This window comes from Canariomyces notabilis (assembly GCF_033297395.1).
Source record: "Canariomyces notabilis strain CBS 508.74 unplaced genomic scaffold N656scaffold_15, whole genome shotgun sequence".
NCBI classification, from domain to species: domain Eukaryota; kingdom Fungi; phylum Ascomycota; class Sordariomycetes; order Sordariales; family Chaetomiaceae; genus Canariomyces; species Canariomyces notabilis.
The window spans coordinates 377,691-403,199 of record NW_027041837.1 but is presented as its reverse complement, the minus strand read 5'-3'; the positions used below and the strand labels follow the sequence as shown (position 1 = coordinate 403,199).

The 25,509-nt window shown below is 54.4% G+C and overlaps 10 protein-coding genes across 10 annotated transcripts; 3 read left to right on the top strand and 7 right to left on the bottom strand.

Moving 5' to 3' along the window:
• Window positions 1-26: 26 nt before the first annotated feature.
• Window positions 27-789, top strand: N656DRAFT_780672 (uncharacterized protein). The gene has a single exon (XM_064815426.1). The coding sequence runs from the start codon at window positions 157-159 to the stop codon at window positions 604-606; it is 450 nt and encodes a 149-aa protein (XP_064668974.1). The 5' UTR covers window positions 27-156; the 3' UTR covers window positions 607-789.
• Window positions 790-1,521: 732 nt separating this feature from the next.
• On the top strand, window positions 1,522-2,838 carry N656DRAFT_790475 (uncharacterized protein; the record flags this gene model as incomplete). Its single annotated transcript, XM_064816892.1, has 2 exons — window positions 1,522-2,568; window positions 2,629-2,838. The coding sequence occupies 2 exons, from the start codon at window positions 1,522-1,524 to the stop codon at window positions 2,836-2,838; spliced, it is 1,257 nt and encodes a 418-aa protein (XP_064668973.1).
• Window positions 2,839-3,351: 513 nt separating this feature from the next.
• Window positions 3,352-4,598, bottom strand: N656DRAFT_160538 (uncharacterized protein). Its single transcript, XM_064808706.1, has 4 exons — window positions 4,480-4,598; window positions 4,132-4,399; window positions 3,742-3,978; window positions 3,352-3,686 (listed from the first exon to the last, which is right to left on the bottom strand). The coding sequence occupies exons 2-4, from the start codon at window positions 4,245-4,247 to the stop codon at window positions 3,386-3,388; spliced, it is 654 nt and encodes a 217-aa protein (XP_064668972.1). The 5' UTR covers window positions 4,248-4,399; window positions 4,480-4,598; the 3' UTR covers window positions 3,352-3,385.
• A 1,689-nt stretch (window positions 4,599-6,287) lies between these two features.
• N656DRAFT_780666 (uncharacterized protein) lies at window positions 6,288-8,909 on the bottom strand. The gene is made up of 4 exons (XM_064815425.1): window positions 8,602-8,909; window positions 8,363-8,486; window positions 8,173-8,298; window positions 6,288-8,109 (listed from the first exon to the last, which is right to left on the bottom strand). The coding sequence occupies exons 2-4, from the start codon at window positions 8,453-8,455 to the stop codon at window positions 6,757-6,759; spliced, it is 1,572 nt and encodes a 523-aa protein (XP_064668971.1). The 5' UTR covers window positions 8,456-8,486; window positions 8,602-8,909; the 3' UTR covers window positions 6,288-6,756.
• Window positions 8,897-10,041, bottom strand: N656DRAFT_780665 (uncharacterized protein). The gene is made up of 2 exons (XM_064815424.1): window positions 9,952-10,041; window positions 8,897-9,703 (listed from the first exon to the last, which is right to left on the bottom strand). The coding sequence occupies exon 2, from the start codon at window positions 9,620-9,622 to the stop codon at window positions 9,071-9,073; it is 552 nt and encodes a 183-aa protein (XP_064668970.1). The 5' UTR covers window positions 9,623-9,703; window positions 9,952-10,041; the 3' UTR covers window positions 8,897-9,070.
• On the bottom strand, window positions 10,038-12,072 carry N656DRAFT_711678 (uncharacterized protein; the record flags this gene model as incomplete). The annotated part of the gene is made up of 2 exons (XM_064811757.1): window positions 10,038-11,805; window positions 11,864-12,072. The coding sequence occupies 2 exons, from the start codon at window positions 12,070-12,072 to the stop codon at window positions 10,038-10,040; spliced, it is 1,977 nt and encodes a 658-aa protein (XP_064668969.1).
• Window positions 12,073-15,602: 3,530 nt separating this feature from the next.
• On the bottom strand, window positions 15,603-17,923 carry N656DRAFT_711920 (WD40 repeat-like protein; the record flags this gene model as incomplete). The annotated part of the gene is made up of 7 exons (XM_064811774.1): window positions 15,603-15,670; window positions 15,740-15,815; window positions 15,894-16,139; window positions 16,272-16,569; window positions 16,663-17,036; window positions 17,095-17,265; window positions 17,312-17,923. The coding sequence occupies 7 exons, from the start codon at window positions 17,921-17,923 to the stop codon at window positions 15,603-15,605; spliced, it is 1,845 nt and encodes a 614-aa protein (XP_064668968.1).
• A 725-nt stretch (window positions 17,924-18,648) lies between these two features.
• On the bottom strand, window positions 18,649-20,245 carry N656DRAFT_780656 (ser/Thr protein phosphatase superfamily). Its single transcript, XM_064815423.1, has 2 exons — window positions 18,835-20,245; window positions 18,649-18,782 (listed from the first exon to the last, which is right to left on the bottom strand). The coding sequence occupies exon 1, from the start codon at window positions 19,917-19,919 to the stop codon at window positions 19,059-19,061; it is 861 nt and encodes a 286-aa protein (XP_064668967.1). The 5' UTR covers window positions 19,920-20,245; the 3' UTR covers window positions 18,649-18,782; window positions 18,835-19,058.
• Window positions 20,221-22,271, bottom strand: N656DRAFT_799239 (uncharacterized protein; the record flags this gene model as incomplete). The annotated part of the gene is made up of 3 exons (XM_064817849.1): window positions 20,221-21,196; window positions 22,117-22,192; window positions 22,250-22,271. The coding sequence occupies 3 exons, from the start codon at window positions 22,269-22,271 to the stop codon at window positions 20,221-20,223; spliced, it is 1,074 nt and encodes a 357-aa protein (XP_064668966.1).
• Window positions 22,272-22,693: 422 nt separating this feature from the next.
• N656DRAFT_790464 (uncharacterized protein) lies at window positions 22,694-25,501 on the top strand (the record flags this gene model as incomplete). Its single annotated transcript, XM_064816891.1, has 2 exons — window positions 22,694-23,058; window positions 23,623-25,501. 2 exons carry the CDS (start codon window positions 22,694-22,696, stop codon window positions 25,499-25,501), a joined length of 2,244 nt encoding a protein of 747 aa, XP_064668965.1.
• Between the last annotated feature and the right edge of the window lie 8 nt (window positions 25,502-25,509).

The window sequence follows — 25,509 nt, the reverse complement described above, 5'->3', positions numbered from 1 at the left end:
ACCACGGAAGAGGCAAGAGCGGGCCCAAACCATACCCTTGGCAACACCACAACGCCACAGCGTTGGCAACTGTAGTGCAAAGTGGGCAGGAGCCACTGCATCAATTCCTGTATTCATGGCAAGAACAACAACACCAACGAAGATGGGATGGAAAAGATGGCGAGAGTGGTTTTTGCCTGCTTGCGAATTTGCAGACGCGCACAGGCTCTCTGCCCTTGGTATATAGAGACTCGAATTTCCCACCTCACCCCCTCTTCCTTTGCTCAACCACTTCCTCCGCAGTCGCCCAAGCAGACACAACAACAGACCTCTGGCCTCATTCTCTGCCCCTGCTCTGCTCGGTGCGTTTTGTCTTTCTTGAAAGAACGGCCATCCCTTCACTCGGCAGCAATGGCAGCCCACAAACCGGCTATCGAAAACATCAATGCCGCCGTTGCTGGGATGAATACCCAAGTAAACGCGATTTCCCAAGGCCTGCAGGCCTATCATGGCCATGTTGAGGAGCTCACTACTGAGCTCTCACGCTCTGGCAACTACCTGGTTGGTCAGATACATCAGGAGCTGGCTGAGATTCGTCAGATAACGGTCCAAATTCGCGCCGAGTAAGGCCTTGTGCTTTTTATTGAGAAAGCTTGCTAAACTTCACTGTACAGGCAGTTCAACCTCCGGGCCTTGATGCGAAACGGCTATGTGCGAACTGCTAGTACACCTCTGGTCCCCATGCGTTCTGTCCAAGCTGGTCCCAACCCACATGTCCCTCTTGGACAATGGATCCCAAACTTTCCGGCGACACCGGACCACATAAGTCAAATGGATGGTATGCGCTCTCCCTTTCTATAGTTTCCTCTGGTTACTGATTCACTAATGTCCTGTATAGTACTGGAATGTCGTGCTCTTTTGGACTGCCTTGACTGGCCTTATCCTCGAGGCATAGGCCAGGTCCTGACAGAAGAGCTACAAAAGGCCGTGCGAGCTGCTGTTGGACTTCCACCTCTCTAAAGTCTTTCTATAACGGGGAGGATGGGAAGGAGAGGGTCAAGAATGAATGAGCGGTAACTACACTGCAGTTGGTATGGTGGGCAAGAGGCTTGCTGATGAGTTATGATGTATGAGTACCTTGCTTGTTGTGGATTCCCAAACGGGAAAGAAGGGTGTAAGCTGCCTCGGCTGCTTGCCAACTTTGCCAAGCCTAGATCTGCCAGCTCTGCCAAGACTTGACAGATGCAGGTCCAATTCCCATTGGCCACGGTTAAGAACTGACGGTGGTTAAAACTTTAAAGAGAAAAGCCCTACGGAAAATGGTAACGAGATACGGCTAATCTAATCTCTAAACTTTAATGACCCACCCTCGACGCGTTTCAATCACCTCGACGCGTCCTACCTATCTTTCAGGCTGGTGAACTGAATCCCAAACTTCTATTTCCTGTCTCGCTTGCACGGCATATGAAAATTATTCTGTCTATCTAACCTAGTCAATATACGCAACTTTCCCTTCGGCGTCCGCGTAGCCTATCAATCAAGATGCCACGCCTCCTTCAACGGACTCGCCGACCGGATGCCACACCCTCTGGTCGCTCGACTGCCGACGGTGCCCCTCTGGACCTGCCTCCTTATGAACAGCCTGCCTATCCCATGGATGAAAGGACCAAACAGAAACTTGCAAGCCTGATTAGCGGCCGCGACAGCGACAGTGAACGGCGCAGGTATGAAGCGCACCTCGCAAAGTCTTCGACCTACCTGTTCGAGAGCGTCGGCAGCGTTAATGACATTCTGTTTGCTCGCAAGCGGGAGCTCGCCTCCATGGTTGAGAAGCGTCGGACCAAGGAGATACAGGAAAAGAGCGAGGCCGAAATAAACCTGGAAGCATACGTAGCCCAGTTGGAATCAGCTGTCGGTGATCTAACCGACTCATCCGAGGAGGCTATGCGCTGGGTCATCGACTCACGCGCTGAGCTCGAGGATCAACGGGCCGTGCTGGAAATAGTGCTGGATGGTTTGAATGCGCAGCAGTCTCGTCCTGAACCTGAACCGACTAGGTCGAAGGAGAAAATAAAGCGACGTGAAACTGGCAGTGGGGATGGCGATGACGACGATGCAGCTTCGACACACGATATGGACGAGGACATGGAAGATACCAAAGATGCAGCTGCCGCCGCCGCACCTCCTATAACCGGCGTGACTGAGTTGTTGGAAAGCGCCCGTAGGGCCAAGCTCGAGGAGTACAGAGCATTGAGTCCTCATCGTCGCTATGCCCTCAACAACGACTACATCTCGTTCAAAAAGAATTGGCACGATGCCTTGCACCCGGAGGATCAAGTCCCACTCCCCGATGCGTCCACATGGTTCGACGAGCACGGCAGGCCCACCAAGGACATGGGGCGGGATGCCGACGAGGATGCCGACCTCGTGGTTGAGCGTGAGATCATTGATCTCAAATGTCCACTGTCACTTCAGGTCATGAAAGAACCCTGCAGCAACCACCAGTGCAAGCACACGTTTGAGAAGTCTGCCATTGTCGAGTTCATACGGAATTCCAACGGCTTAGCAAAATGCCCAGTTTGCTCCAAGGTAAACCCTAAAATGCGGTATCTATCGCCACTCTCCATATCCACTAACATCCGGCCGTAGGACTTACGCATCAAGGACCTGTATCTCGATGAGGTGATTCTGCGGAAGATCAAGCGGGCAGAACAAGCTACCAGGAGAGAAGTGGATGACACGTCGGACATAGAAGCCGACCCAGATGCTGATTCTAGTTTGGTTGTGGGAAGGTCCACCAACATCAAAAAGGAGAAAGGCGAGCATCGTCGCCGCCTGGAGGATATAGACGACGACTGAACCAAACAGCCCACATCTTCCATGAACTCTCTTCGCATTGGCACCAAAGTTTCGAATAATTCATATCTGGAACGGAAGCAATCCTTCCAGCGACAGGCTTTTTACTATCCTTCCCTTCGCTCGTCCATGCAGCCGGCTATCCGCTCCCTAGTCCTCCCCGATTGTTAGCTAGGATGCAACGGAGAACGCGGTTTCGGATTACCAACTGTTCATCTGATTTGGGTTGGGGGACTGCCGCTACTAACTGGCCAAGGAGAAGCCTCGCCCCGCGCCATGATCCTTGTTCATTGTGGTATGTCCCGACCAAGTCTCTTCTCACGCAATCCCTCCTTCGTCCGCTGCGCCGCCACCGAATAAGTGTTGAGCCAGGAACAAGGAGTGGAACCCTATATCAGCGGGGGAAACGTATAACAAGCATAGAGACTTACAAGATGCAGGAGGAAGCGGGAAAGGAAGAAGGCAGTGTGTCCCTGAGGTGAAGCGTTGCTTTTTGCGTTGGAAACCCCCCTGACGGCTTGCTCACTGAGTCCAAGTCATCACGTCACTGCTACCCGCCAGAGTTGAGGAGGTCTATCGAGTACCCATAGGCACCATATATGCCAGTCGAGTTGTTGCGATGAAGCAGCGTGGTCCTGTCTGGCATGGCAATCATTCTTTCCTTGGGTGCTTGCCGAGGGAGGGACAGTGGGCTGGGCGGGTAGCAACCGAACCCTTGCTGGTCGAACGAATCAATACGGGGGCCGAAATGGCCTGATGGAAATGCCGTATTCTGGAACGCGGCGGCGTGAGGAGACACCGTGAATTGATCATATTGGATTCGTGGTTCGACGAGGTTGGTAGAGCTGGTCCTGGGAAAGATATCAGCACCCATTGATGGGTTAAACGACCCGATGAGAATCTTGCCTCTGAAACCCAGCCATCGGCCCGAGACCACAAAGGTCTGGGCTCCGCAAGTCAGTCGGAGTGGTTGGCGACGCTGCGCGGGCGCTGCTTTCCTCGACATCGGGACTCTGCCGCAGCGACGGGCCCCCAGCGTCACCTGATATGGACCCTCGCCTCGGGCTCATGGAGCGTATGCGCTTGCGACGCGCATACTTGTGGACCTCCCATCTATCCAAGCGAGATCTGTATGCGCGGGTGCTGCAGCGCCAGAGGTGTCAGCTACGGTCTACAAGCATTCGAGTAGAACATAAAACACAACGGGGCTCTGGACTGCCCAAACAAGTTTAAGACCTGTTATACGGATTCTGCCGGGGGCGAGATCCTTGACGACGTGAACGGGACCCAACATACGATGCCTTGAAGCCGTATTTTTCCTTCATTATCCGCTGGACCGCGTGGAGCGGTTTGTTTTGGCCCTTGTATTCGGCAATGATGATTTCTCGGTACCTCTCCCACTGCTTCGTCATGGCGTGTCGACAGGTTCACGCTTGAGGTTGTTGGCGGGTGGCGTACCCAACAACTCAACAGAAATAGGGGTCTTGGACCGCCTGGTTCCGGGCTACAGCTATGTGAGGCTGTTGAGGCCCAATGGAAGGCGAATAGTCTTTCGAGGGAAGGCCTGAACCGCGACGAAGCCAGGTCAAACAAAGGGATGCCAACAAGGGTCCGGGCCATCTTGATATACACAGGGCAACTGACACATTTTGCCCGTCGAGGCCAACATTCTATGCACCTTCATCGTTGCTCACCTTGCCCGGCTGCCTCGATGTTTACGTCTGCAACATGCGTGTCATTCTTGTCCACACTCAGGAGATAAAGAAGGTGAGGCGGCCAATTGTGCAGACCCGAGCCCACGGCCTAGTGACGAAGCTGACTTGGGGGGAACCAAGCAGCCAGGGGCTTCTCGGAAAGCGCAACGCTAGGGCGGGCCGAGTTTGAATGGAGGTGTTCTAGGGGACGGAAGAGGGGTGACTTTGGAGCAATTCTAGCGTCGTCCGTCTCGCGGCTGGCAAAGGCCCTCCACACGACTTTGCGATCTCTTCATCATGGGGAACACTCCACACGTGCTGAGGGAGGATCCAAGACGGGATGGGAACAAAATGCACAGGTACGATGCAAGGCTGGGCAAGCCTCGCCCTACCATGGCCGGTCGGCATTGATCTGGGCCTGTCCGCTCCATATTCAGTAAGACGGCTCGTCAAGGGAACCAGTTATTGGTCAACACGATCCCAATGCATCTGCTGCAAAATCAGCCTCAGAAAACAAGTCGCTCAGCTTCCCCGCGGATTGGTGGTTTCAAGTCTCTTGCTTGGCTGCTACCCCTCCTCCCCGCCGACAGCTCGCCCCAACTTGGACGATACGTAGATAATTGCTTTCCGGTAACTAGTCCGGTCGTTCACGCCCGTTTCCTGCGGGAAAGCTAGGGCTGTATATTTGTGGCTGCGGACCGGTGTGATGGTTTGGCTGTAGGTCCTACGTCGCCGGCCGATGAGATGCTTTGCAGCATTATAGATGGACCGTTGGCTGGCTTGCCTGCTGGCAATTACCGGTATGCCTCCTTTTAGGACTGGCCAGCATGTCTCGGGCGTCAGACACGTGTGTGTTTATGGAGGGAAGATCAGGTCCTGAAATCGGCGCTTCCCATCCACAACCCATGGTTCTTCACGGTTCTTCCAGTACGACGGTATAGCTTAGTACCTGATCTTCTCTAGTCCATGATCATTTTCTAGACCAGAAATCATTGCGCCCCTTCATGCACCGGCCCCAGGCCCCAGGTTTTCCCCTCACTCTGCCTCCAGGAAGGGCGCACGTCGCAAGCTCCCCCACGCCGCCGGCTTCTGGTAAACCTGGATTGGTCGGATCTGAGATATTGATGTCCCAAATCCGCCAGCGCGCTTCGGTCAAGGTCCACGTCAGATGGTCCTTGCTGAGTGGCAGGATTTCGTGTATTGTAACCGGCTGCGAACCACGACCTCGGGTTCCGCACTTGTCACTCTTCCATTCGCGCCCTGGATCATGACCTCGCAGAGCCTATGGACTCTGTAGTCTGGCAGGTCAAGAACACCAGGAAAAAGCGAAAGGAGTACGTAAAAACAAGCATCTTATGAGAGACGATCCCGGCTATTCATCCAGTATCAAGGGATCTCAATTTGTCCCTGCTTGGGCTTGTCATAAAAGTAGAGCATTTGGCCCGAGAGACTCGCCCATCGCGGAACCCCAAACTCGCTAGAATCCGCCGTTCCCAGTGGTGTGCGCTCCGTGCTGCAAGCTTCCCACCCCCTTTGCGGGTAGGGCTAGCAGCTCCAAGCTTGCCGCTAGGGTATTCGGAGCCAATGGTGTCCCTCCTGTCAGGACCAATAGGTAGGCGCCTAGTCCGTCAGTCATTCCAGAAAAGATTACCTTCCCGCTCCGGAGTATTTGATGGTGTGTGCAGCGACAAGGCAGGCTGGGCGGATCGCCTTACCACGTAACACTGTCTATGTATTCGTATCTGTCTTTCCTTTGATCTTGTTTGTATAGCACGCCCATGGCGGTTCGTTGATGTGACCATACAAGCTGCTGCGGTGTGCCTCGGAGAGGGTAGAGGCAAGGCTTTCAGGTCGCATTTTCCTGAAAACTAGGGATCCTACACAGGCTGTCATAGCCCATAAGACAGGGGAGACCTCCTTTTCCACTATCATTCGACGGCTGGAGTCAATCTTCCCCTGACTTGTAATACGTAACTTCATGTTCTCAACTCAACTAGCGTAAGGGGTATTGCTGCTCAATGACAAATAAAGAGCACAAAGGTTACCAACCGGCCACTGCAGCCGACAAGTATAACGAGGAAAAGCATTCTCCCAGAGTACCCTGGCTTCGTATACCCAATGATGAATAAGAAAAAGGGGTATGAAGTGACCACGCATTGACTACCTCATCACCATCCAAGAATCGTTCAAATATCCAGGAAACCCGCCAGAACCCTCCCTCTCTTGATCAGGCCTTCTTCCCTGAAAACTCCACAGGCTCAGGCATCGACGGCTTGGTGTCCGTACTGACTTTGCTATCCATGGATCCCGGCTGGGAAGCCTTGGCACTGACGGGAGAGGCAGTAGTGGCGCTTGCAAGTCCGGTAGTGGCTACTGGGCTAGCGACAACATCGGTGTTGGTGACAACTCCCGTTTCCTGCTGAGCCGGGACGGCAACGACAGGTCTTGGCTTCTCCCCCACCGCCGCATTCCCGTTCCCGCTTCCATTCGCAACGGCAGCGGCAGCGGCGGCATCCACCGGATTGACCTGCGTATCGCTTCCCGGCGACTCGACGGCGGGCGGACCCGTCGCGCCGGCCACGTTGCGGATGACCTCGAACCACTTCATGGCCTCGGCGGGGGAGTGGGCCTTGAAGGCGAGCTCCGAGTTCCCCGCGAGCTTGCCGCCGAAGGTCTTGGAGCGGTCTTTGCCCTTGATGTTGAACTTTTCGCCGTGCGGCAGGCCGATGACGGCGTCGGGCAGGTAGATGCTCAGCTCGGGGACCGGGTCGCGGCGGACGACGTCGCTGTCGCGGAACTCGTGCAGGAACCGGGATGGAGTCACGACGTAGTAGGCCGAGTTGTAGCCCCAAGACAGCTTGTTGCGGCTCTTGCGCTCCAGGCTGCCCTCGATCAGCGGCTTGGTCGACGGGTGGTCCATGTTGGGGAACTGAATCCCCTCCACGGTGCGCGCCGGCTCCGAAGGGTTGGCCAGCGTGCCCTCGCAGCGCCGCGCAAAGGCCTTCCACTCGAAGTCCGGCGGCACCCGCTGCACCGCGCCCAGCATGTCGGCGTACAGCGCTTGCACCTTCAGCGCCTGTCCGCCCGCGTACGAGTTGAATGCCTCCATGGCTTGCTGGAGCACCTGCACGATGTGCTTCTCAAAGGCCTCGAGGTTGTTCTGCACCGCGACGAGGTCGTTGTGCTGGTTGTTTTCCTCCATGACTTGTTTGGCGAGGCGGTGCAAGACACCGCGCTGGATGACGTACGGGTCGTCGGCCGGCGTGGCCTTGCCGCCAGTAGCTTCAAAGGACGCCGTATGCTGGCCGAGGAGCTCGATGTGCTTTTGGGTCGTATTGCGCGCCTTGTCGACTTCCTTGGCGCCCTTTTCAGCGCCGTGGGCGAGCTCCTTGGCCTTGTGCTTGATCTCCTTATGCAAGCGCTCCACGACCGGGAGGACCGAGCCCTTGATCGCCTTTTCGGTCTCGAGGTTGGTATTGATGAGAGCCTGGGTATTGACGCGCATGTTCTCGAAGAAGCCGGCAATGCCGCCTAGACTCTGGTCGAAGTGCTGCCCTTCCTTAAGGGGCTTCGAGATGGCCTGTGATGCGTAAGTGGCTGCACTCTAGTTGGGGCTGGGGGGGTGGGAGAGACGAGAAGGTACCTTTAGCGCCCTCTCATACTCTTTCGCCTGTGCCTTGTGGATCTTCTCGATCGCTTCCATGTACTCTTCGAGGTAGACGACGGCATGCTTCCATGCGTGAAGCCTTTGGGCGAGGAGGCCGGCGGTCTGTCGCAAAACGTCAGGTAACGAACACGAGATATCGCTCCAGCCAAGCCGGCGGCACACTTACAGTGCTCGGATCCGTGTCAGGGATGGCATCGTCGCTTCCGGTGCTGGTCACAGTCGACTGTCTCGTCGGCACGGCGGGTTCTTGGGGAGCCATCGGGGCCGATTCCCTTTTTCCTTCTCGGAGGCTTTTCGATTTGCGGATACTAGTGAGCCTCTTCATCTTGTCACGAAATGGGAGCGCAGCACAGGCAGGGACTTGGGAATGGCTGATTGTTTGGCGTCTTTTTATTTGGTCCGTACCTAAGGTAGTTAACTAGCTTCTAGAGCTTAGAAAACACAAGAATGGCGAGGGCGGAGGAAAGAAGGAGACGGCAAGCTGGCAACCGAGTGACTCTTCAAATCAGCACAGACGAACGCACAAGTCAACGATTAGAAGAAAGAATGGTAACCAATTGCCCAACGCTCAAAGCAATGAGGTCATGATCAGACGCCAGACAAAAAAGCAGGTTGGGCACGACGATTAGGTTTACCGTATAGTTATGAGAGCTGGAGGATGATTGGCAGCCCTCAAGAAGACCTAGAGTACCACTTACGTCGGATGAACGACCCCTCAAATGGTGTACCGGTAGGCTGTTTCGGCAAAGCTGCCGATGGGCTGCGAAAAGAGCTGCGAAACGGGCTGCGAAAATGGGCTTTGCAAAAAGGGAAATCGAGCTGCCAGGATGCGGACCCTCGTCTGATCCCTGTGACGATCCGAACCGGCACAGCGTCACGACGAGCACCCCTCGGGCCATGACGTAATTGCGAGCTTTGTAGGGAACTGTCTATCGAGAGCATTGCACGGTTTGCACAGTTTTGCGGTGCAACGAAATCTTCGCTTCGAATGAGAATCGATCAAGGGAAAGCTACTATCATGATCCAAGTCGTTGCTGCCAGCTGTTTTCTCACAGCCAAAGGCCAAGGGCGACCGCGACCCCACCGAGCAGGGTGCTGGGTTCGTGACATGACGTAATAGGAAACCAGCCCGTCGATCACGAACCGCTACACCACCGTATTGTACCTGAGCGTTGACTGCTCCCAGCCGTGCCAGCGAAATTGATGAGGAGAGTGAGTCCATAACTGCTGGTTTCTGGACTGACTTTACGCCTTGTTCCGAAACGTTCAATGTTGGAAGAAAATATCTGCCACCCTCGGTCGCGACCAATCCGAAGGGGCCTCCTTTTAGGCGGCCTCGTCCGTGTTTCGAACACGGGTCTGGCCATGCATCACCGACCTTACAGAATCCATGTGTATGTCTATACGCGGCAGATTCCCAAGGCATCTGGACCTTTCGTCGTTTCCGATGTTGGCTTTGCCTATAAGAAGGCAAGCACTTATATCGGATTGGCCTCGCCTTGTACGCCTAGAGGAACAAACGGAGAGGAGAATCAGCAACCTGGAAAGCAAACTGTCCAGATTCATTTCTATGGCATCGACTGACGGGGTATCTAAGAAATATTGGGAGCAACGCGGGTCCAGACAGGTTCTACCAAACCAACCAGAAAGAGTCCATCTTGTCATATGAACATTCAACGCCATCGCGCCGTAAGCCCCCTACCCTTCCATTCTATGCCCATGCTCCATGCGCACAACATCTCAGGACCAACTTACCCAAAAGCTAAGCTGAAGATGGCAAGAAATAAACAAAGAATCCGTTACATGGTATGGCCCCTTCCCAGCTCAGGTCTTGACCGCTTCTAGACGGGCAGCCGCTCTCGCGCCTGAAGCACCCGCAGCCGTGCCCGTTCATCCCCATCTCCATGTTGGTGGAAGAGATGAGGAAACGGAAACACCAGCATGGGTGATGTTGTCCGCCGTCGGTGCATGGGCGGCGGGCTCCGGTTCGTCTGCTGCTGCGGAAAAGTCATGTGCTGCCCTGGGACCAGAGCTGCAGCTGGGGGCGTTGTGGTCGGTTCTTGTAGACCCAACGGGTGCTCAGCGATAATATCCAGCCCGTCGACCATTTCTGGCCTGGTTGGGCCGAGCTGCGGTGAAGGTGGTGCACTTGTAGCTGTGAAATAATCTGGAAGCGCGGACCCATCCGAGTAAGTGCTCAGTGGCCTGATTGGTGTTCTCACAGCTGTCCGGTAGCTCGGTACTTTGCTCAACTCCGAAATAGAGATTTCTGGCAAGTCGTCATGCTCCGGTGTAGGCGGGCTAGGCGAATGATCGGTGCTGTTAGCCCGGGTAAGGGGCACCGATTCCGGCGGTGAGTTCTGGTGGCTGTGGTCGCTGGTGCGAGGAGGGCTGCTGGACCGGGAGACACCTCCAGCTGAGGAGTTTGCATTCCAATGGCTGTCCCGGTGGTGCTGTTCCAACGACATGCTCTGTAACCTAGACGACAGTAAGGCTGGAGAAACTGCTCCGCCAAGGGTCATGGAGGCTGTCGAGCCACTTCCGTGGAACATGGCTGCCAGGTTCTCGGCTGAAGCTGCTCTCGAATGCCCATGCAATGGGCTGCTCACTCCAGACCGTCCCCCTGTCGGCGTATGCGGCGCTGTAGGGTCCATGCCATCGTACAACTGGTCAAGGACGTGCTCGCTGTAGCTGGGCGGCGCGATGGCAGCCATTTCTGTGGACGTCGCGTTAGGCAGTTGACGCACAAGGTTCCCTTCCTCATCAAGGGGCATGTTAGGTGAAATAAATATGGAGACAGGCAGCGTTGCCCGCAGTTCCGAGATGTGGCCATCAGGATTCTTGAGCGAAACTACCAGCTTCAACTTGTGCCGGATTTTGATTCCCCTGGTATTCACGTCCTGGAGGCACCTGCTCAGTTTCTTGGGCAGGTTAAGAGACATGTTCACGACCCAGCCTTCTTGGCCGCTATCGTCAATCATGTCTTGCCAATGCTCGTCTCGGCTCACCGAAACGATCCATGTATCAATAACCCTTTCCTTTTTGTGTTCTTTGAAGGCGTGGTTGGTCTGGAGAATAATTTCATGAATCTCGAGCAGTTTGATCGTAATGTCGCCCAGCTCAAGCCCTTTGAGCAAGGGGGTGAACCTCATGTCGAGAGGAATGCAGCTCCCGAATACAACGGCCTTCTGCGGCACCACAATTGAGTACTCGATCTTGTTCGGCCAGATGTTCTCGACGCTCATGGCATGCAGGAACTCGAGGGCTGAGGCTTCGAGTGTCCGTATGACCCGAAGTCGCTTGTATGCGTGTAGATCGTGCGCCAGCTTTCCCCGTGCAACTGTTGCCTTGAGTCTATATATGACGCTCGCCTCACGCAAGCCCTCGATGCTCTCGGTTGTATCACCATCTAGCAACAACTCGAATGGCCACTCGTAGTTCCCCGGGGCCAGAGTCAGGCCCTTCGTCTGATATGGATAGCCAGCTGGCACAGCGTCCGAGGCGGCGCCGATGCCCACAAACGGCTGCCATCGGTGTTCGTAAAACTGAACGGTCTTGTCTACTTTTTGGGTGGATATGCCCGTAGCTGTTACCTTCGTATCGGTCCACCTAGCCAAAAGTTGTCAGCACCCGGACTACAAGGAGGTTGCGCTGGGCCTGCACATACCCATAATGAAGTGTGCCGGTCAGCTTCAGGTGGATATTTTCGATCTTGAGCGGTGCAGACAGGCAGAGAACGACAGTGCCTTTCAAAAGCTGCCCCGAAGCCTCGTGGTCATTTCCTCGGAAGACGATGAAGTCGTTCTCGAGCCGGATTTCGAAGAGGGCGCAGGCATGCTTCCCACCCACCGAAGTAAAACGGTTGAAAGATGGCATCGCTTGCTCTCTCGCGGTTCGCAGGACGATTCTCCAGGCAAGAGGGCAACGGGAATCGCAAACGAGGGTGCGAGCCCGGGAAACTTAAGGCACTAGGAGAGCGAGAGGCTGAGAGCTGACATCTAATAAGACCGAAGGACACTTGGGTGTTCGGACAGGTTGGGGCTGAGTGCAGTATGAAAGCGGCGTCGTAGGTAGACTCTCTTTCAGGCGGAATGGGAAAGTTGGTGAGACCACACTATAGAAAAGAAAGGAAAATATTGGAGAGCAAAGGCTTGGCTGGCTCGGCTGGCTATCCATCATATCTGGTCTGGAATTCCAGTCATTATCACAGGGTTTTCGGCGGAGATGTGACCGGGAGCCACTCGACAGGGCTTTCGAAATCCCACGACAAAGAACCCGGGATTTGCCAGCACGAATCCCACCACTATCGGCGTTGTCCTGCATGTGAGCCGATAAAAGAACTGGGACTAACTGCATAGGGTAGTTTCTCGATCTCCGTAGTTCGGCCACCAAGAAATTGATGAAACGAGCGGTGAAGGTACTGTCCCAGTACATACAGATACATCGCTATTAGTGTTAATCGCCGTAATCAAGTCTCTGAAAAACGCATGAAGAAGTAATTTGCAGAATATGTATGTACTCAGTCCGAGTGAAACCCGGCTCATGCAAGCCCAGCTCGATCGATCTGAACGGGCAGCACGCACTGATAACCAAGAAAATCAGTACCGTTATGTATGTAACTACGATACAATATCTTGTACGGGAATCCGCCGGCACTTGAGCCTTTTCTGTAACTACACGACGGGAGTCGGAGTCCTGAAGGCAATTTGACAATCTCTAAAACTATATACAGCTCAAAAGCCCCTGAGACTATTCTACCTTGTCTTTTGCGGTGGATTGTTATGAATCATACGATGGGCTGTATCATCCGCAGGTCGCCCTTCGGGAGAAAAAATGGCGGAAAAAAGCGAAGTTTTTAAAAGCAAATGTAAGTGGGGCTTTCAACTTAGCGTGGGGTGTCACGAACAGTGAGGCGGAACCCAAAGGAACACGACAAGGCGACGCTGCGTGCATTGTTCGGGGCTCTGATTGGGCGATCAATGAGACGTCTGGGTTTTCCTTATCCCGGTCCACCATGATGTTCCACGTCAGGTCGGGTGCTTTTCCAAGCCCCATCGACACATCTAGTTTATCTCATCCTTCTACAGATATAAGGTACGAATATGATAGACTTGTACATTGGGCATTTTCAACCTTTCGCCTGTCCTACCTATAGCCATATTCCAGCTCTTCCAGCTTCAAAACAACCAGCGGGATGGTGGTACATACACTAGTATAAGGAAGGGGCGTCTTCACACGACCAAAAACCGAGTCCCACTTGCCTGACAGGGTACGTTGATCGAGGCATTTTTCGAGTGTAACATCCATACACGTGCAATCGGCTGCTTGCACTGTTCGGATGCCAGAAGACAAAATCATATGACGCTTATAATCACAACGAAAAAGAAGATTGGTGCGTAAATGAAAGCTATTGAGGATGAAGGACACGGCAAAACGTTTCAAGCGCCCAACTGATGATCTGACTGTGAATGCACTGACAGAACATTCGATATGCTCCCAGGAGCAAGTATGGGAATTCCTGCAACAAACACGCCATGAGTCTCGGCTCCCGGGACGTCACCCTTACCCTTGCAAGCCGATGCCAAGCGCGATCGGTGATCTGCGCGAGAAGCCGATCTCTCCCGAGGCCCGCCACCTGTTACCTCATTGACCCGAACAAAAACCGCACCGCCCTTCTATGCTCAAATACCCAGACATCACTCGTTCGCTTGACGCTCACTCGGTTGGTTCAGTATCAGCAACCTTAATAAACTGTTGATACAACCTAACACACCTTCCAGGATCGATGCCCTTCTGGAAGAGACGATTGGCTAGTCACCTTCACTTTTCGCAATCATGGCTGATTTGCCGCCGGCCGCAGACTTGTTCACCTCGTATCTTGCCGCGCTTGTGATGAGTCTGTTTGCTAGACACCCACCAAAGCTCGAACGGTGAATCGACTGGCTCTGGGACCATGTGTTGAAATGCAGCAACGTTATTGCGCCATATTCGCTTGAGCCTATCAGCCGAACCTTGGTGAACGAGGCCGCCACCACGTCCACTCAGCCTCATGGCGGAGAAACTTATACAGGTTCTTTTGAGTCTCTCACGTCGACTTCAACCCAGTCGCAACACTTCGCCGGCCTCACCCAGGATGTTGGATACTGAACAGATGCTCAGCATAAGGCATACAAAGACCTCAAATATATGATTAGGTATGTACTTATACTTTCCGTTTGTAGACCGGGACCAACCTGGGCAAGTCGAGAGATATATGTATATATCAATCTCAACATAAGAGCCTCGAGCTGCCTATGCTACCAACGTTAGACCACCGGCACCAACACAACACGGCGTGGCTGCCTCCCTCAATAAGATTTAGATTGGCGAGATTGTGCAAACATCCCGTCAAACCAGCATGCCTAACTTCTCACTACCAATCCACCCCGTCCCTGACCCTCCCGGCTGCTCGGTATGCGAGTGTAGTGTAGCGTAGACACGAACGTGCGGATGCAGGCACAGATAAGCGGCTTACATGCATGACGCACGCTGCCGAACGACGGGGACCAAGATTAGAAACGGGTGGTGTAGTGTCAAGGCAAATCGTCGATCGATGTCAACGTGCACTTCCGGCGGCTATCTATTAGTCCCGAGCTGAGCACATACAAGACTTGCATCACAGTACGTACGAGTAGAAGGGAAGGCGCAGTGCAACCCCTCTCAACAAAAGCCGGGTTCCAATCCGTCCGCAGATGTGACGAAACATTCTAGAATCTGCAACTACAGGCACACACCGAGCGTAAGTGATCAAGTCGCTAACGGACTGGTTAGCATCTAGGCGGACGATTACTGTAGGTACGCTACCCTAAACAGTTGTCAAGTAAGGTAGTTGCAACCAGTCCAAGATTACACGCGTTACCTGGTCCGTAACCCAAATCACATTGTCATACTTGATGCCAACTAACAGTGGGCATATGCATTGTGAATAATGTGATAGTAGGGACATTTCTTATCCAATTGGCCATCTTGCCCAGCAGTCGATTTCCTCGCTCGACTCTCTCGCGATCGAGTAGGTAGCATTGAGGACTGTGCTTCACCAGCGAGGATTCCCAGGAACAGATAGCACCGGCATAGTACGAAGATAACGTTTGAGCTAGTCAACATCCCTATCCTAAACAGTGGCTCAAAGGGTGGGTACATAACTCAACCGTGTAGCAGAATGACATTGTGTGTCTAGAACACCGGTACATAACTAAGGTGGTGTAAAACGCAGTGGGGGTCAGATAATGCCGCACTCGGATAAAGACGGCCTGGCACCAACCCAACACAAGCAGGTTGACCCCCAACAAGATGCCCAGATCAGCATGTGAAGCCATGAGTTGGCTGAGCTCAAAGCTCGATAGCTTAAAACGCATCCGGATTGCGGATCAGGTCTGCTTCTGCTCCTCCAACTGGGACGCCAGCTCTGAAGGACGGCTCCACGTCCGGATATGCCCTGCAAACTCCATTAGCCTTGGCTCAAGCCTGGCCCAGCGCAGGTCCCCAACAAAGGATTCGGCCCTACCTGACTTGCAACTCGTCAAAATGGCATCCGGCGTGAACTCAAGCCAACACAGCGGGTCTTGATCGACCGTTTTGCTCTACGTCTTGTGTGTCAGCGGCATTTCCATCGTTCCCACTTTCATTCACCCAATCCAACTCTCCGGGTTTCGACTTACCGATACAGGCGGGAGCATGGCCGTGGTAGCCCTTGGCTCAACAGGATGCGGGACCACCATCCGCTTGCCGCCGCCGTTCCCCTCCGCTTCCGCCTTCTGGGAGTTTGGGTCGGGGCCGCCCGGACTGGCAGCATCTCCGCCGCTGGCGCCTGTAGCATTCGTAGCAGCTGTAGCAGCCGTCTCGGCCCGGTGGAGCGGCGTTAGGCCAGGGCGGGACGAGACAGAGCCGCGGTGCCTAACCGATGCCTACCCCCCATTTAGATATCCCCGTTAGCGCCGGATCCCTCATCCGCATCGGAAGATACAAACGAAAAAGATGGGGTGGGGGGGCAAAGTTGGGGGTCGGCAACAAACAAGAATGAATGTGAAACCACATACCGCCCTCGGCCGGTGCAACATGCCAACACTGAAATCCCACAGGCAGAGCCTGCCGTCCTCGCCAACACTTCCGAACCTGTAGTTCTTGTCGTCGCACCGCCAGGGGTCAAAGGCCACGCTCGTCACCCACGAGTGGTGGCCCTGACAGCGGGCGACGAGCCCCGACGACCCTTCGGCCTCGGACGGGCACCAGATGGAAATGAGATCGTCTTGCCCGCCCGTGAGGACGTACTTACCGTCCGGAGACCAGCAGACGCACGTTAGGCCGCCGTAGTACGCGTAAAAGAGATCTAGGAGTCTGCTCGCGACGCGCGTTGGGGGGTTGGGGGTTAGCTTCAATCAGGCTGCGACCCGTTCCATCCAGCCGGCGGAGAATCTGCTTATTGCTTACTCTTCTTTGAGGTAATCAATTATCCGCAGCGATCCGTCCTCCGACACCACGGCCAGATGGCGGTTGTCGGGGGAAAAGGCGAAGGCGTTGATACGGTGGTTGGAAAGCTTCCACACGGCTACGGGGTTGGTCTTTTGGGTTTTGGAGTGGACCGATTTGTTGACTTGGATCTGGCAGGAATGGTGGGAGCCGCTGCCGCTGCCCATCTCGCTGCTGGTCCGGGCTAAGCCGCCCTCGTCCTCGGCGGAAAAGGAGCCGTCCTCCTTTTCCTTGTCGTAGACTATCAGAGAGCCGTCCATGTGCGCGGCAAGAAAGAGGTTTTCCGACCCTGGGATCCATTCAATCTCGAACACAGGCGCCTTGTTGATGATACCCTACCGTGGCATGAGGCTTGAGTTGGTCTGTCGGAGAAATCAGGAAATGGGGACTTACATGCTTGTTGAGACGAGTGTACCGCTGGGAGATGGGCTCCCACCAGATGATTTCGCCTGTTGAGAAACCCATGATCACGTCAATATGGGAGGAGCTTCTAGTGACCCTGTTCACGTCGTGGCATAAGCAGTGTGCCTTGGTAAATAGAATCTTGGTCAGGTAATCGGCCTTCTGACAGTTAGCAAGGGGTCCTTTCCGATACGTCTTTTCTTCTAACCTTTGCTGAAGACGAAAGGTCGAGCCATTGAAAGGCCCGGTTGATGTTGACAAACGCAAACATGCCGTCTGTAGCTCGTTCCTGTAATCGCTTGGCCAAGGTCTCGTGGTTGATCACCCTGGAGATGAAGGAAGAGTTGCTCTTCGACATGTTGTTTTTCGGTTTCCGTCGCTTGTTCGGATCTTTCTGTGCTGGCGGCGCTAGAGCACTGTTGCCCTCACCAAATGCTGGGGCGCTGGATGCCAACGGCGGCATCTCGCCCGAGTTGATGCGGCCGGCATCACTGCTGCTCTCACGCACATCTGTTGATGATTGGCTCTCATCTGGGTGCTCAGGAATGCCTCCTTGAACGCCATCTGATCGAGAAGACGTCCGGTAGACGGGAGGTGAAAGCGGGCCCGAATCGAGAGTGAGCAGCGAAAGACGGGTGCCAACGGTTGCCGGTTGAGCAGCCGTCGAGAGAGGATTTGGGTTGACGACGGGGGCCTCGGAGGGGTGTGGCGGGGGAGTTGCGAGGTGAAGGTCCTCCCTTAGTACATACAGACCCTCTCCAACAAGGAATTGATACTCGGGCCCGGAGGGCTTCGTCAGGACGTTATTCGTCTCGATCATTATTTGAGGCTGGCCAGTGATGGGCAGACCACTGTATCCCTGCTGGGATGCGTATCTAGGTGGGGGTGGAAGAACACTGGGGACCGGTCGTCAAGTTAGCCATTTTGTATTTCTTTCTTTTTGGTTTGGGCGTCGGCATGGCGTCGCAAGCCCGCTCGCTCATGTTGCTCTTTTAAAGTTCAGCAGTTTCATCTTACAACATGGTGGCTGCTGTGTGCCGTCGGAGCACTGCTCAGCTGTGGCTTGGTGCACTGGGGGACTGTGGAAGTGATAAGCAGCTTGCCAAGATCACTAGCACTGTGGCTTTCTATGGGCAGCAAACGTGCAGTTGGGAGTGACAAGAAGGCAATGAATCTGCTAAATTGGGCAACTTTGAAGATATCGTCCAATGGCCCAAGTGAAGGTGAGGTTCAAGTTGAGATCGCGGCCCACTCCAAAATGACCTCGGCCCGTCAGGAACGGATGGAGCACACTGCTCTCGGGTAAAAAGAACCTAAGCCGCTTTCTCATGACGCGCTGCAGCACTTACAAAACGGATGGATCCATGGTAGAACCTGGGCGTGTTGCTGTGGCACAGGGGTGTTGGTGCTGGCTAGCCAAGGATACGTCTCCGTAGTCTCCGGGACAGCGGGAACAGGCTGTGGGGAAGTGGAGGCTGCTGAGGGGAATGCAGTAAAACGGCGGGGACTCCAGACGATAGAAGGTTCAACCGTTCAACCCAACCTGTCATTCTTCAATGGCGGGGATTGCACATAATTCATACCTTATGCACAGGCCGTTCAAGTTAACTACCGCACTGCTACCTTACATGCCCGACTATGTGTAGGAACGTACTCGGCTTCCACGGGACGGCCTGTAGGTAAGGTAGCGTTTGGTGTTTTGGTAGCATTCATTGACAAGAAGCAACCTAGATGTCTTGCAGGTACATACGAAACCTATGGATCTGGCTTTAACATACGTTGCATCCACCGCTTGGGGTTGCAGGCCCTTACCTAGGGAGCCTGGCATGCCAAACTCTTCAACCATAGCTTTTCCCCGTCTCCTGCAAATATTGTCCAGACACTTTCCATGTCACGCCTCCATCAGCATCAAGAGCCATAGGTGTTGTCAGAACGCTCTTCCTTGCGATTATGCGCTACACGGCGATGGCTAGAGCAGCATCAAACTGATACCTCGGCTTCCTCCCCGCGAATTTCGGCTCAAGCGACACGCCTCCGGGGAGAGTATAGCCCCGCTGGTTCGACACCAGCTTTATGCCATTCCTCCAAAATCGGTTTGAGTAGTGCGTGTGACCAAACGCCCACACTTTGACCCCCTTACACCACTCTTCCTCCACCAAGTCAGTTGCAAATGCCGGTGTCCACGGGCTTCCGTCGTGTTCTGGCCGGGAAGAGCCCTTGATACAGGGCGCATGGTGGCTGACGACAAGAATGCTTCTCTTTCCACTTTGCGAACTGGCCTGGACTCGCACCACCTCGTCGCGCAGCCAGGCGACCTCCTCGCTGTGGACTTTGTTGTGATTGTGCGCGGTCCACTCCTTTATCTGCTTGAAGTCGTTGACGTTGCCTTCAACAAGAGCACATGCGTCTTCCGGGATCGCCGACCAGAGGGTGCAGCCGAGGATGGTCAAGCAGGAATTGGGATCGTCCCATCTGCTACGGTGCAAGAGCACCACCTTGTCAGAGAGCGATGGTTCCTGTGAGAGTCGTCGCGCCGTCTCAAGTCCTGACGCGTAATCCATGCCATAGAACTCGTGGTTTCCTAGCACCAGGAATACTTTCGTGTACCGGGCGGCTTGCGATTCGAGGAAGCTGCGATAACCGTCATAATCGATCAGACGGCCAATGTCGCCTGCCAGCAGCAGAAAAGGCGCTGTTGCAGGGAACGTGAAGGTTGAGTACTGTTGGCCTATTTCGAGGTGCAGGTCGGAGAGAATCTGGACTTGAGGCTTTGCTGGCCATAGGTGTTGCTGCAGGATTCTTAACACCGTTTTCATTCTTTCTCTTGGTGCAAGTCGATGATAAAAAAATATCGTGACTTAAGTTATTTAGTTTGTCCGATGTCGAAAGGTATTGCGCGCGCAGGTCGATAATGTGGTTCTCGCCTTGGGTAGGTAGGTATTTCCGATGTGGTCCAGGAGACGAAGCGCGGTACCCAACTTTAGAGTCAAAAGAATTCCAGTCTTGTGGAAACGGTGGTTTTGAAGGCAACGCACTCAATTCCTGCAAGTGGTCTTTCCATACCCTAAATGATCATAAGGCTTTATTATGAGGAAATAGGGTACTTTAACTTCTACTCTATTCTAACCACCACGGATGCTGGTTCTCATCTTGAAATATAAACTCTCTGAGCTTTGCCAGACCAGCAACATCACCTTCGACAGTTCCAGCAAGCTGCTGATCTACCCAGCCACGGGTGTAGCCACCTCCAAAATCGATGATCCAGGCATTGTCATCCTTATCGACCAGGACATTCTCTGCTTTGACATCTCCCCAAACGATCCCGGCGGCGTGCAGTGCTGAAACTGCGGCCTCAACCTGGTTTGCCCATTTGGCTCTGAGAGAAACATCAGGTTCGGTAGGATCGACATGGTACCTCAAGGAACACGGCTTGGAATCGATGTAGGTCAGAAGTAAGCCATAGAACGCGCCGTACTTCAAATCCGCCACAACGCCGTGAAGGCGGCATATATGCAGCTTGGCGTCCAAGTTCGAAGCCGCGATCTTCCTATACGCTTCAAGCTCATTTATGGTTTGGGCGCCCGAAACGCACTCTTTAAAGAAGCATGCTGTCGTTTCGTTGTCAATGAGCACTCTCCTAGGTCGGTCGAAGAAGGCAGCTTCGGGATCATCAGAGCTCAGAACGATACCGGCCGGGTCGTATAAGGAAGTCCACGTCTCTACATCGTCGACGACCTCGTCGTCTATCCAAGCCGTAACCTTGTGGTACGGAGGATCCTTGCCTTCAACCAGGCGTGGTATTCGCTCCTCGCCTACGACGTCCAAGACAAGGTAAAAGGCGTCTGGCCATAGCCATTTCTCCAGGGTCATCTTGGTTCCTGGCTCCGAGGCAGGCGCGAGCTTGGCGAAGAGCGGCTCAAACGGTTGCGCTACCCAGTCGAAGATGTCCTCCTCATAAATGAGCGTGGTATCCACCACACTGGCATCCTCGCCTGTCCGAAGAATCTCGAGGTAGGATAACCATTTTTCCTTGGTCTTTGGCGAGTCGACGAATTGCGAAGCAAATACGTGGATGTAGAAGGCCTTGCCGTTCCTGCGAAATTTGAAATACGTGTCATCGTCGTCGTCGTCGTGAGTCGAATAGTCTCAAACTTGTATTTCACCCGGCCAGAACTTTGCTTGCTGTCGGACGGGGGGGGTGGGCATTTCCGAGGTCATTGCCAATCTTGTGAAGGGCGATGTGATGGAAGTCGGTGAAGCATGGGTCGAATGTGGCCCGTGGCCTCAGCCGGGTAGTGTACCCGCGATGCTGACATCCCATGGCCACCTCTCGCTGCCATGACGTGCAGAAATCTGTTCCAAGGTTGAGCTCTGCTTGCGACCGGACTGGTATGCTTGGCGAGTATTTTCAAGCAGTGTGGCTAAGGCCAAGATACTCACTCGACAACTACGTACACACAGGTCAAGAAAGGCTTCCCTCGTTTACAAACTTCAGTTGGTATATCCCACACTGACCGTGATCATACTTCCCGTGGACTTCTTTGGTCTATAACCGTTTGAAGAAATACTTGCCCCGTCACCCGCGAATCGCGTGATTCATATCAGTAAGGGGCACAAGATCTCGCCATAGATGGCATCGCGACCTTGCCTCTGCCCCGGTCAGGACCTCTTGTCGCTGGGCTGGCCGAGGGGTACCTAGAGACACGGGACGATGTTGCCATGATTGGTTGGAGCATCTCATAGACGGAATGAGTTGTTGGTGAGCGGTGGGCTCAGTAAAACGGCGATCGGTCCGAGGCTGCGCTCATTACACCCACCATGGGTCGGGTAAACATCAAGAAGTCAGGGATAAGTCGCCTTTGGAAAAGGAAGAGGGTTGAGGACACAAGTCTGATTCCACGGTTTGGAGGACAGAGGCATCGCGTTCGGAGATTCATCCACAGTAGCAGTTGTCGCTGCCTTGTCGCATCGCGTCTAAGGGATATAGGATAAACCAACCCATTATGCGCTTACCAGCGTCGACAGCATTTGCAAAGCAACAATGAATGGATTCCGGGCTGCTCGCCGGGGAGGCCGGTTGCCTTCTCGACTGGACACAATCAGCATACAATCAAGCAATCACGGGGAAGACAGTGCCGTCACTCACCTTTCGTCGTATTCACGCGCATCGTCTTCAAGCCGGCCTCTATAGAAGTCAAAGAGCCATCGATGTTACAAGAAAGATTGAACGACGCGGCTATTGCGCTGCACCGAGTCCTGAACCGAGAAGGAATCCACTTCGGCATATTCGGCGGGTACGCGATAATGGCAACCGGAGGCGTCCGAGAGAGCAAGGACATTGACTGCCTGGCTGCTGTATCCAAAGAGCAGATCATCCAGCTCTTGAACGGCAAAGAGGGCTTCGTCCTAATACCGCAATTTCGGACCGACTATGTGGCATTCTTCTGGCTTGACAAGCCGGATAGCAAGCATTCCGTTCTGGTGGAGATTTTTTGTGAACAATTCCCAGGTATGCCACATCATCCCGACTGGTGGAACAAGAACAGTTTTCACTTACAAGCCAATGTCACCTCTAGGTGCACAGTTCTCCATGACCACTGTCACTTGCGATACCGTCATCATCCAGGGCCTCACACTCGGCCTGGGGATGAGTCGATTCCTCAGCCCTTTTTATCTCTTCAAGGGCAAGCTCTCGGCAGCTGCGAGCCGCAACGAGTTCCGCGACTCGGCAGACTTGAGAATGCTGGTGACCAAGCACGAAGCGATCATCAAGTCACGGGCCAGCGAGCTCAACCTGGAATATGTGGGACGTGCCGCAAAGCGCCATCTGGAGTTGGGCTTTCTGTTCGAAAAGCTTGGAATTGATGTGAAAAAGGCGATGAAAGTTGCCAAAGACATCGACCGACAAGTCCTCACTCCGGCTCATGGAGAAGTGCAGCGCGGTTTGCTTGCCTAGTGTAAGGCTGAGGTAGCTAGCGGCAGATGTCCAACGTTCCGTCGTTGGTTGAAGCATGATGGCACTGGACAATATTTGTCCATGATATTGGGTGGAACGGCGCGGGAGTTCGGACGGAGATCATGGAGACATGGGTCGGATGTGGGGCGATCTGGTCGATACAACATCGCTAATTTGCTGTCCTGCAGTGGGTCACTGGCAGGTAGGACGTCAAAAGGCGGGGCTTGTTCAGAGGTGATTCCCGGAAAAAGATCACTCCTCAGCTGGCAACTGGACCTGGGAGCTCGCGGAGCTCGACCCTAGCCCGACGAGCAAAAGCACCATGGCCTGATCAGCCCATTGACGCCGCGATTGTATCGACCATTTGCCTTCTCATAGAAATACAATTCTACCAATCTTCATCTACCAGTTCCCGGGTTTGCCGTGATTCCGCGGGCATGGCGTTGCACTGAAGAAACCCATCGGAGCGTATCAAACATCTCACGGTGCTCTCTGCAAAATGACGACTGGTACTTAGTGGTTTTCCTTCGGCATCGCTGGATCAGCCAGCCAGACTGACAGAGCCCAGCAGTTCGAATTTGCGTTTGCGGCGACGAAGGGACAGGGAAGTCCAGCTTGATTGCCTCGCTGGTCAAGGATGTCTTCGTTGCCAACAAGATCCAGTCCGTCCTGCCGCAGGTTACCATCCCTCCGACCATCGGCACCCCAGAAAATGTCACCACCACCATCGTCGATACGTCGGCCCGGCCGCAAGACCGAACGACACTGCGCAAGGAGATCCGGAAATGCAATGTAATCCTGCTCGTCTACTCGGACCACTACAGTTACGAACGGGTAGCCCTCTTTTGGATGCCCTACTTCAGGTCTCTTGGCGTCAACGTCCCGGTAGTGCTCTGCGCCAATAAGTCGGACCTTGCTGGCTCTGGAAACACAAGCCAGGTGATTGAGGAAGAGATGCTCCCCGTTATGGCCGAGTTCCGCGAGATCGATTCTTGCATTCGCACGAGCGCCAAAGAGCAGCACAACGTTATTGAGGTCTTCCACCTCTGTCAAAAAGCTGTAACACATCCGATAGCGCCTCTGTATGACCACAAGGAAGGGAAGCTGAAGCCAGCGTGTGTGGCCGCTCTGCGGAGAATATTTTACTGGAGCGACAAGGACCAGGACGGGTACCTCAACGACCAGGAGATGCACGATTTCCAAGCCAAATCCTTTGACAAGCCGCTATTGCCCGAGGAGCTCGAAAACATCAAGTTGACAGTCAGCAAGGCGGTACAGACGTCAAACCCGGAGAAGGGCTTGGACCTGCAGGGTTTCCTGCAGTTGAACAAGATATACGCCGAGAAGGGGCGCCACGAGACCATCTGGATCATTCTGAGGAACCATCACTACACTGACAGCTTGAGTCTTGAGGATAGCTTCATACATCCACGATTCGATGTCCCGGACTATGCCTCGGCGGAGCTCAGCCCCGCCGGATACCGCTTCTTCATGGATCTCTTCTTGACATTCGACAAGGACAACGACGGTGGTCTTAACGACAAAGAGCTGGCTGCACTCTTTGCGCCGACTCCCGGGTTACCAACCTCCTGGTTGGAGACCTCGTTCCCCTCATCCACGGTCCGCAATGAGGCAGGCCACATCACCCTACAGGGCTGGCTGGCACAGTGGAGCATGACGACCTTCCTTGAACCAAAAACCACCTTGGAATACCTTGCTTACCTGGGCTTCGAGGGCCCAAACGCCCGCGACTCGACAACAGCCGCGCTCAAGGTCACGAAGCCGCGGAAACGGCGGCGAAGACCTGGCCGCGTGGAACGGAATGTGGTCCTTTGCTACTTACTCGGCTCGTCCGGGGCAGGCAAATCTTCTCTGCTGGACGCATTCTTGAACCGGCCCTTCGACCCGCTCTACCATCCCACCATCAAGCCCCGCCGCGCTGTGAACAGCGTAGAACTGCACGGCGGTAAGCAGTGCTACCTGATCCTCGAAGAGCTGGGCGAACTTGAGCCCGCCATCCTCGAGAACCAAGCGAAGCTCGACGCCTGCGACCTGATCTGCTACGCGTACGACTCCTCGGAGCCCGATTCCTTCTCGCACATTGTCGAGCTCCGCAAGCGGTACCCACAGCTGGACGAGCTCCCGGCCGTCTACACGGCATTGAAGGCGGACCGAGACAAGGCGACACAGCGCACCGAGCTCCAGCCCGACGCGTACACGGCCGCGCTCAACATGGCCGCCCCTCTGCACGTCAGCGTCACATGGAACAGCATCAGCGAGCTGTTTGTCGCGCTCGCCGAGGCGGCCACCAACCCGAGCACCGCCTTCCCCAAGTCGGAGGAGCCCCCTGACCGGACGAGCCTGTACATGGCGCTCGCGGCAACGTCGTGCGCGGCGCTGGCCGCCTTCATGATCTGGAGGCGCTCTACGAATGCCATGTAGCGCATGGC

Excerpts from the sequence above, each read along its gene's own strand:
- N656DRAFT_780672 (XM_064815426.1), top strand. The coding sequence starts at position 157 with ATGGCGAGAGTGGTTTTTGCCTGCTTGCGAATTTGCAGACGCGCACAG.
- N656DRAFT_160538 (XM_064808706.1), bottom strand. The coding sequence starts at position 4,247 with ATGACGAAGCAGTGGGAGAGGTACCGAGAAATCATCATTGCCGAATAC. Across the intron at positions 3,979-4,131 it reads AAATACGGCTTCAAGGCATC|CACCCGCGCATACAGATCTC; the intron begins GTATGTTGGGTC and ends CTGGCGCTGCAG. Across the intron at positions 3,687-3,741 it reads CCGATGGCTGGGTTTCAGAG|GACCAGCTCTACCAACCTCG; the intron begins GCAAGATTCTCA and ends TATCTTTCCCAG.
- N656DRAFT_780666 (XM_064815425.1), bottom strand. The coding sequence starts at position 8,455 with ATGGCTCCCCAAGAACCCGCCGTGCCGACGAGACAGTCGACTGTGACC. Across the intron at positions 8,299-8,362 it reads CTGACACGGATCCGAGCACT|ACCGCCGGCCTCCTCGCCCA; the intron begins GTAAGTGTGCCG and ends GTTTTGCGACAG. Across the intron at positions 8,110-8,172 it reads AGTATGAGAGGGCGCTAAAG|GCCATCTCGAAGCCCCTTAA; the intron begins GTACCTTCTCGT and ends TACGCATCACAG.
- N656DRAFT_780665 (XM_064815424.1), bottom strand. The coding sequence starts at position 9,622 with ATGCCTTGGGAATCTGCCGCGTATAGACATACACATGGATTCTGTAAG.
- N656DRAFT_780656 (XM_064815423.1), bottom strand. The coding sequence starts at position 19,919 with ATGAAAACGGTGTTAAGAATCCTGCAGCAACACCTATGGCCAGCAAAG.